The sequence below is a fragment of the Pseudomyrmex gracilis genome, unplaced genomic scaffold (genome assembly GCF_002006095.1).
Source record: "Pseudomyrmex gracilis isolate BER0280 unplaced genomic scaffold, ASM200609v1 scaffold_291, whole genome shotgun sequence".
Classification (NCBI taxonomy): Eukaryota; Metazoa; Arthropoda; class Insecta; order Hymenoptera; family Formicidae; genus Pseudomyrmex; species Pseudomyrmex gracilis.
The window spans coordinates 58,043-66,633 of NW_018020875.1; the positions used below are offsets into that span (position 1 = coordinate 58,043).

Below are 8,591 nucleotides of genomic sequence, written 5' to 3' on the forward strand. Positions count from 1 at the left end.
CGTGGGGATCCGGAGGTGAATTGGTATCGGAGCAATGGCTCCGTTTTATGGCAGCGTTTAAAAGGCAAATATAAGACCATTTGAACCAATAAGCATGTAGCGTAGTTTTATCAGAGAGAAGACTGAAAGCGACCAGGGCCATATAACAAACTGTAATATTCTCCTTCTTCTTTGCTTATATGGCGCACGCCCCTTCACAAGAGGAGCAAAAGCCAGAAAAAACTGTAATAGCTTTTCCGACCTGTAAGTTAAACACTATGTCCATGGGTGCACATGAGCAACTACAGCCACGTCCACGAGCGACTTGTTGGTGCATGCACTATATGTAAACGTGGATATGATTATCCATAACGTACGGTTCTGTTCACATCCTGACAGATTGAGTTTACATTTTGACCGGTTAGATCTCGGTCGGACCTCGGCCGCGCGACCTCTGTGGGGGGGGGGGGTCACTGACCTCGGCTGCGCGACCTTGGGAGAGGGGGAGGGGTCATTGACCTCGGTCGCGCGACTGCGGTGGGGTCACTGACCTCGGCCGCGCGACCGCGGCGGTGTTACAGACTTCGGTCACGTGATTACGATATATATATATATATATATATATATATTAAAGATATAAAAACATATATTTATAACACTAATATACAATTTCTAGTGTAGTATCACTTAATATCAATACAGATGAATTATAATAAAAATAAATCGCTTTACATGAGCTTTTCCATAAACACTTTTCGGCGAACAGCATTGTTGCAACCTTCTTTATATTTGTACCATACTCCGTGTTTTGTCAAAATATTCTGAATTATCGAATTTCTTTGTGATTTTGGAGAAATACGATTTTGAACATTTTCCCTTTGTTTTGTAATTACATTTCCGAAGAAGTCCTTGTATATCTGAAAATAATCAGTGTTAAATATAAAGAGATTGATGTGATACAGTAAATATATATAAACACAAACAAAAACCACTATGTAAGACTTACTGCTTCTTTCAACGAAGAATTTTTTCCCGATTTGCTTTTGCCAGATTGTTTGTCAGACGTTTGCTGTTTCTCAGACGTTTCGTTATTTGCGTTGGGAGATTTATTACTTTTATTGTTTTCCGCGGCTTTGGATGACTTCTCTGAATTAGTGTTTAAAGAAATACCGAGTCCCGTTAACATGCTCGCACGCTTTAAACGTTCGACCTCTAACTCCTGCGCGATTATTTGCTGTACCGCGTACGGGAGATTTCGATGCGCGTTGCAGTCGGGAAGAACACCAACTTCAACAATATTACTGAGAACAGACATAATATATATATATTCTAAGCAGCACGTGAGTAATTTCTGAATTTTCGTTGTTGTATACAACATACGGATCTAAATTATAGACGTATCCTCCTTGAGAATTCTTCTCTTGTACGAACGACAGTCCAAACTCGACCATCACATTCACTATTCTGGCGAGATCAGCCTTCTCTTTCGGTAAATACAAATGAGATGGAACTGTACGCAATTTGGGCGACAGGAGATCCGGTAGAAAACAAATGATATCCGTCGTTAAGGTAAAGGCATCACGTCCGCACACTTTTCGCACTGCTGTTATAATACCTTCGTTTTTTGCTGCTTTCTGCGTTACCTGTAAGAAAGATAACGTTGTAATAACCTTCGAAAAGCTTGTTAATTTTTAAAAAAATGTCTCATAATACTTACTTCGTTGATAACACTAGGATAGGACAATTTCACTTTTTGCGTTCGTGCAAGGTGCAGATGCCACGCGACAAATCCATAATTCGTGTAAGGCATGAGCAACCAGACTTGCTTGCGCATGACAAGCGACATTATTAAATCGTAAAATTGAAACCAATCCAGAGATGTAGATACACTGTCGATCTTTCGGTCGCAAATTTCCGGATAATTATGAAATATTCCTTGCACCAATTTCTCCGTTTCACCTTAAAAAAAAAAAAAAAGCAATATATATTGATTAGAATATACGTAGAAAGAAAGTTAATTTCGCGAAATTACCATTTTGAACTGTTTTCAGAATATTTTGAATTCTTTCGGGAACAGCAACGACTCCTGCCGCGTTCACAGGAACTGTCAAGATATTTTTCCACAGGTCAAACAAATTCTTGCGAGTGTCCTTCAGACCTAGAGACACATTGTCCTTTAAATTGGTGCTGCCCATGTACTGTAACGCGCCCACGCACGCCCGTACATCGCAGCCGGATCTCTCCGCAATTTTTACAAGATCGTTGAAATCCACGTTCAACTTCTCTTTTCTCGCTATATCCATCAAACGTTCGGCTAATCTTAGAGGACTCACTTCCGGTACTGGAATTATTACAGCGGTTGCTCGTAACGTTCTACAAAGTTAAAACGTTTATTTTTAATTCCAGAATTACTGTTATACTTTTCAACTAATTTCAGTAAAAAAAAAAAAAAAAAAAAAATACCTTAACGTTGGAGCATACGGTTCGTTACAAATGCATACAATAGGACGCGCGCAACCGTCCGATGTTTTTTCCGTTTGTTTTTTTCCCTTTTTATTCTTCGGCATCAGTTTGCCGTGTACGAATTTCAACAGAAGCTCGATGGATGCGGCCGGCGCGCCATCAATCTCGTCAAAGATCAAACAATTCGGTCGGGGATCAGCGCCCATTACAGATTTCATTTCTGTGGATGCAAGCAGAATGTTTCTGAAATAAAAATACGAAATTGTCGAGTATATTAGAAGATAAAGATTGTGTAAGTTTTATATGTATCTTACCTAAACGCATCTGGAGTTCTTTCGTCACTCGCGTTGATCTCTACAACATTGTAGCCGGCATGTTTGGCTGCTATATGTGCCAGAGTGGTTTTCCCCAATCCAGGAGGTCCACTAAGCAACACTATCCTTTTTATCGGATATCCTTTACCGTCCACTTCTTCGATGTCCGTTTCGTCATCGATATTTTTCTTTTTGCCGAATACAGATTGCTGTTTTCTCTTTGGTTGTACGACAGTTCGATTAAATACTATTTTATCCCAAAGCTTGAGCCAATGCAGGAGTTGTCTGTTAACCGTTTCGTCCGAGAGCAGTTCCAAGTACGACTGAGGTCGATATTTATCAACCCACAACTCATCATTAACTTTATCACTTACATTTGACGCTGGCTGTTCCAACAACGTGTTTTTTCTTGTCATCTGTAATGCAGTTACGTTTAATACACTGCAATACAAAAGCATAATAAACACTTTAATGATAACGAGAGAAACGTACAATTTCCTCAGCTTGAGCTTTTAGCTGTCTATAAGGCACAGAAAGTAGATTGGCAATTGGCTTTTTAGTAGACTCTTTCACATTGTTTTTTAGATTTCTGACTCTGATGTATAAACGTTGAGAATCATACGATCTCGTAACTGCTACAAAATTCCACGGTGGAACTCGCAGAGAGATGGAATTTTTCTTGCTGCACTCATTAAACAATAAAAGATATAAATCTATAATTTGCACAGATTGTAATGTGTGTGCAGACTGTATTATCTTTATTAATTTACTCACTTTTGGTTATAATTTGTTTTTAGTGTACCAGGACCATTATGTTCACTTAATTGTAATTGTAACTGTCTTGCATTCACTATCGTTTCAATTATGTCTTTTGGTTGACTCCATCGAAGTTTCTTTTCTTTTGGTTCTTCCACAATATCAACATTGTCTAAGAAAATTTAATTTTTTAATAAAATATATATATGCATATTATATATATATATGTGTGTATTAAACTTGCAATTATCACTTCATCATCATACCTGAGATATTTTTATCTAAAATGGCAGAGATGTCAGCAAGCAATTCTTGATAACTTCGCTTTTTCTTAGTATCCGACGTACTGTCACCAGATAAGTTTTGAGAACTTGATGTTTTACTGTAGCTAGGTGTACTGTCACCAAATAAAGCTTCATAAGTCTGTCCTTTGCTAGTACTGGGTATACTGTCAACATACGATCTTTCAGAACTTTGTGTTTTACTGCAGCTAGGTGTACTGTCACCAAATAAAGCTTCATGAGTCTGTCCTTTGCTAGTACTGGGTATACTGTCAACATACAATCTTTCAGAACTTTGTGTTTTACTGCAGCTAGGTGTACTGTCACTGAATACTGCTTTATGATTCCATTTTTTACTACTATTGTTGACTATATTATCATGTACTTCTTCATTGGTATGTTTTGTATTAAGTACACTGTTGTTGGTAACTTTGTTACAAGTAATAGCAGAGGAGGTTTCTGTTTGACACTTATTTTTGTTTGCTGCCTGATATGTAGTACCAGGTTGTGACAATGGTCTTATCTCGCTAGATTCAGCTTCACAGAAATAAATGAACAAAAAATTATAATTTGTCCAATAAAATACGTGTATAAAAATAACTAACATAAATTTTGGAATGATAGAGTACTAAAATCTTGCATTTTTAAGCAAAATATCTGAGATGTTAATTTGTTGTGCTTTGTAATGCAGAATATCATAAAAATATACGAAATTATTTGCATATATACATTGCATATTTACCTTCTAGTTCCCTCAAAGCTTCATAATCCGCTTGATAAATAATATCAAATTCCTCATCCGGATCCGGAAACTCATCAGCCATCGTGCTAATTCAACAAAAATCTACAGTATATACAAATTGATTAAACAAAAAAATTCGCATTTCTATACATCTCAATATACATGTAACTCTATGTGACGTTCACTGACGTTTCTTCCCGCCTTTTATCATTCCACGTGATCGCATGGAAATGCGCGTAGATCGAAGAGATATCTCGATCGATTGACTGTTAAAACTTTTGCGCTCAGATCGCCCTCTACAATTAAAATTGCATTTGAATTCAACCAATCAGTGCAAAGCGAGCCAATCTCAAGTTTAGTAAACTTCGAGCTGATTGGATAAATCTACATTTTTTAATTAAATTTGAGATTGGCTCACTTTGTTTCTGATTGATTAAATTTGTTAAAAAAAAAAAATAGCTTTTTAAATAGCGCAAGCTGATGTATAGACGGACGACGATAGAGTCCGAAAATTACCAAAAAAATCAATACCAAGAAGCTTGCTGATAGCAGCCTGTTGCCTCTCTCTCTCTCTCTAAAAAAAAATGATCTTTTAAATTTACTCTGTGGCCGTTTTTGTTTACTTCTTATATTCCAAGGAAAAGTAAAAAAACACATTTCATAAAGTCTTTTTTATTGGGCGCTCATGTACTATACTTAACTTTTAAATTGCACAATAATAAAGCTCTTGTTTTTTCTCATTGGTGAATTTTTTTTATAAATAAATATTTCTAAAAATGTATGTTTCTTGTTGTTTTTAGCGTTTACTGATCACAATACATGTATCTTTCACATATTTAACAAAATAGAATGATCCAAGTAAGAGCACTTATGGCTTTTTTTCTGAAGTGTTTAACTGTTGCAATTCCGATCACGCACAGCGCACATTAATGCGTTCGAAAATTGTAAAAAATATTATGGTGTTTCGTTTTGTTTTCTTTAAAGCAGTTAAGGTTTTCCACACTTTGAGCTCTGTGAATACACGATGCATTAGCTGCAATATAACTCTATCAACAGTACAAAAATATATCAAGATATCTACATCAGAAACATATGCTTCAAATATAATTTTGATTATATAAAATATATAAAAATACATAATATAATAATAAAACATTAGTCATATACATATTGCTATTACTATTATTACTTAGATAATAAAGAAGTTATAAATATTGCATTCTTAAGTAGATATTTTAGATTTTGGATGACTTCTTTCGTAAAAGTAGCTGTCCAGTTTGCTGCCTCGCGCGACTGCAAATCAACATTAAATTATGATAAACATAAAAATATATAAACTATAAATCTTCTGTAAATATTCTGTAGTACACATTTTTGTATTGCTGACAGAGGAATCACAAGAATAATTATAAAATATAGAAGCACGAGTATCTTTCACATCATCTTCTCATAACGAAATCATGTATACTTCTTATATCAAGCTACCATTAAAGATTCTATAATAATTCCACTAACTTTGTGCGCAAAAGCACAATAAATATGTTCATACAAAGATGTGCAAGAGATTTATATCAAATTGTGTGCAATAAGATTATACTGTAGATTTTAACTGAAAAATTATTTCGAAAACTTGTCGGCGTACAAATCTAAATAGACTGACATAGAAAGATGCATCTTGTACGATGCTTTTCTTTTTTATAAGGAAGCTGTTTCTCGAATTATATAAATTTAGAGGAAGCTATACAAAATATCTGTTGGAATAATATTAATAGTGTCATAAAGGTACTTCAATGTTCAAATGCAACTTGTGGAAGCTAAATTGAATCCATTTGCTTATCTTCTGTGACGACCCAAATAAGCTTTACAATTCGGACAAGTGTGATGGACGTCCATACATTCATCAATGCAACAAGGAATCAAACAGCAACCCCACCAACATCTAGAAGAAAGGAAAACAAAGTTTTATTTTAAAAATACAAATTTATACTTTTACACAATTTGTCTGTTTAATTTGAAATCTTGTTTGTAATTACCCCAACAATGCTATAACCACTCCTGAAATATATGCAATCATTCCAGGTTCTGATTTGGTTGATGTATCTATTTCAACGTGACAATGTGGGCAAATTGTATGGGTTGATTGAGGTCCAAGTGGAACAACAGTTGTGACTATTGTGGGTCCATTTGCATCTAAAATAAACAAAAAAAATCAATATACTCTAACCAAAAAAAAATGTAAATACAAAATAGTATCTTAATACCACTTTATATTTCAAGTAAAAAGCAAAATATATTTTTGTAAAATATACTTTCGTAAAATATACACATTGTTTTGTTAACTCACATGTTTGTGCAGGTGTAAATGGACTAACAGGAGGAACGCCTCCTGTAACCTGAGAATACGAAGGCGGTGCATACGGAGGTGGCTCATAAGGAGGTGGTGGTCCATTTTTATTTATGTTGCTCATGTTTCACCTTGAATATCAAAATTAACATAATTTAAATATCTTGGTTCCAAGATTATTTGAACATTCTTCTCTGAAGCAAGATAAATATGATAACAATTATCTAAATCTCTCCGGAAAACATAAATTTATAAATGTATTTCACATTAAACATACATAAGAAAACAATTATTGTGTAAGCAGTAGATAAAAACAAATTAGATCTTATCTGACCTTGTCACTTCATATTTTATAATACGTCAATCCTAAATATGGAACGGTTCAGCAGAAACATAAATTATGCGATAAGAAGCATGACGAAATGAATCGTTACGTCCGAATGTAATTTCAGTTTGCGCAACATTATGCGGACAACAAACAAGGTGTTGCGAAAATTATTACGTCTCGAGCAGTCGGATAAATGCACGAGCGAACGAAATAAACGGCACATTCCGTGTCGAAGGCTGTTGTCCGAATATGTGCGAGCCGATTGCGAAATCGGCTCGTACGTCGCGCATCTCAAATGACATCTTTGTCCGCCCTACTTTTCTACAAACATGAAGTTTTATGCGATGCGTCATGTGTGTAATTGCGTGCCGCGATCGTTCGTTACCTTCGTTTAACAACGGCGAATCGTTTCTCGCGGTTACGCTCGACCACTATTTGACAACTCTGTTCTCTTCTATTTAACGTATAAACACTCCACAAGAACTCCGTCCGGTAGAACCGCGTACGCGTAAACAATCGGAGACACTGAGAAGCGTGTGAGCGCGAGTGACGCGCAAGATAGATCCTATTTCGTTTCCACGAAGTTTCCACAAGATTGACGTGGTGTTAGTAATTTATCTATATATATATATATATATGCGTATATATGTATGTACTGCGTATGTATCGTTTTCGCTGGGGGGAAAACTCGCACGGCTCGTTCTCATGACACGTGTGTATGTATGCACGTACGTAGCACAATTTTCAAATGGAACTTTCACCGAAGTCCGACGAACAAACAATTTCGCGTTGATTAACTGCCGATTTTTTCCAATACTTCCCAATAATCGTCTTCTGGATAAAGACACACAAAAAGATATACTTTATCTTTTAAGATAAAATTATTCGAAAACTTATCTAGAGGTGAAGAAATTGAGCATAAGGATCGATTTCTCTCTCACCTTCTTCGATTAACTTTAATCTGATCCTAAACTACATCGCACGCGCGTTTTTATTAATTATTTATTACACACATTTATTACACACTTACATCTTTTTTGCAACGACCCACACGTTACACTTATTCGCATTGTTTCACACGCGCTTTGACTTTTTTTTTTTTTTCTCAAAAAGGGTAAGGGTTTTCTCTCGAGAAAATTTGAAAAATTACTATTGTCCCGCGACAATGTCAAAACGATTTCGATCGGAAGGATGCGATTGGTCGATTAAATTCGACCAATCACCGAACCGTACTGTTCCTTTATCGGCTACCTTCAGGGATGCGCGTTCCAAAATCCTATCTTGGATTACCAAAATGCTACATTTTGACGTCACGTGTATTATAGTTTTTGATTACCAAGGTGAGATTTTGGAACGTACCCCCCCCCCCGATTTTCTGAGCGCC

General features: G+C 35.8%; 2 protein-coding genes across 5 annotated transcripts; both read right to left on the reverse strand.

Annotated features, from left to right (window-relative positions):
* Positions 1-667: 667 nt before the first annotated feature.
* On the reverse strand, positions 668-5,115 carry LOC109859811 (chromosome transmission fidelity protein 18 homolog). Of its 2 annotated transcripts, XM_020438389.1 has the most exons (13): positions 5,052-5,115; positions 4,698-4,831; positions 4,536-4,621; positions 3,779-4,330; positions 3,531-3,684; positions 3,249-3,438; positions 2,757-3,172; positions 2,443-2,685; positions 2,012-2,352; positions 1,697-1,938; positions 1,360-1,622; positions 986-1,280; positions 668-896 (listed from the first exon to the last, which is right to left on the reverse strand). In XM_020438389.1, exons 3-13 carry the CDS (start codon positions 4,615-4,617, stop codon positions 708-710), a joined length of 2,967 nt encoding a protein of 988 aa, XP_020293978.1. In that variant the 5' UTR covers positions 4,618-4,621; positions 4,698-4,831; positions 5,052-5,115; the 3' UTR covers positions 668-707. The 2 variants fall into 2 exon arrangements, with proteins under 2 accessions (XP_020293978.1, XP_020293977.1); XM_020438388.1 differs by having other exon boundaries at positions 4,536-4,831.
* Positions 5,116-5,191: 76 nt separating this feature from the next.
* On the reverse strand, positions 5,192-7,815 carry LOC109859812 (cell death-inducing p53-target protein 1). Of its 3 annotated transcripts, XM_020438392.1 has the most exons (5): positions 7,593-7,815; positions 6,880-7,010; positions 6,569-6,725; positions 6,322-6,474; positions 5,192-5,828 (listed from the first exon to the last, which is right to left on the reverse strand). In XM_020438392.1, the coding sequence occupies exons 2-4, from the start codon at positions 7,001-7,003 to the stop codon at positions 6,369-6,371; spliced, it is 387 nt and encodes a 128-aa protein (XP_020293981.1). In that variant the 5' UTR covers positions 7,004-7,010; positions 7,593-7,815; the 3' UTR covers positions 5,192-5,828; positions 6,322-6,368. The 3 variants fall into 3 exon arrangements, with proteins under 3 accessions (XP_020293981.1, XP_020293979.1, XP_020293980.1); XM_020438390.1 differs by having other exon boundaries at positions 5,192-6,474; positions 7,593-7,814; XM_020438391.1 differs by lacking the exon at positions 7,593-7,815 and adding an exon at positions 7,214-7,544 and having other exon boundaries at positions 5,192-6,474.
* Between the last annotated feature and the right edge of the window lie 776 nt (positions 7,816-8,591).

Excerpts from the sequence above, each read along its gene's own strand:
- LOC109859811 (XM_020438389.1), bottom strand. The coding sequence starts at position 4,617 with ATGGCTGATGAGTTTCCGGATCCGGATGAGGAATTTGATATTATTTAT. Across the intron at positions 3,173-3,248 it reads AAGCTCAAGCTGAGGAAATT|ATGACAAGAAAAAACACGTT; the intron begins GTACGTTTCTCT and ends ACTGCATTACAG. Across the intron at positions 1,281-1,359 it reads TACGTCTATAATTTAGATCC|TAATATTGTTGAAGTTGGTG; the intron begins GTATGTTGTATA and ends GTCTGTTCTCAG.
- LOC109859812 (XM_020438392.1), bottom strand. The coding sequence starts at position 7,003 with ATGAGCAACATAAATAAAAATGGACCACCACCTCCTTATGAGCCACCT. Across the intron at positions 6,726-6,879 it reads ATTTACACCTGCACAAACAT|ATGCAAATGGACCCACAATA; the intron begins GTGAGTTAACAA and ends TGTTTATTTTAG. Across the intron at positions 6,475-6,568 it reads GTGGTTATAGCATTGTTGGG|ATGTTGGTGGGGTTGCTGTT; the intron begins GTAATTACAAAC and ends CCTTTCTTCTAG.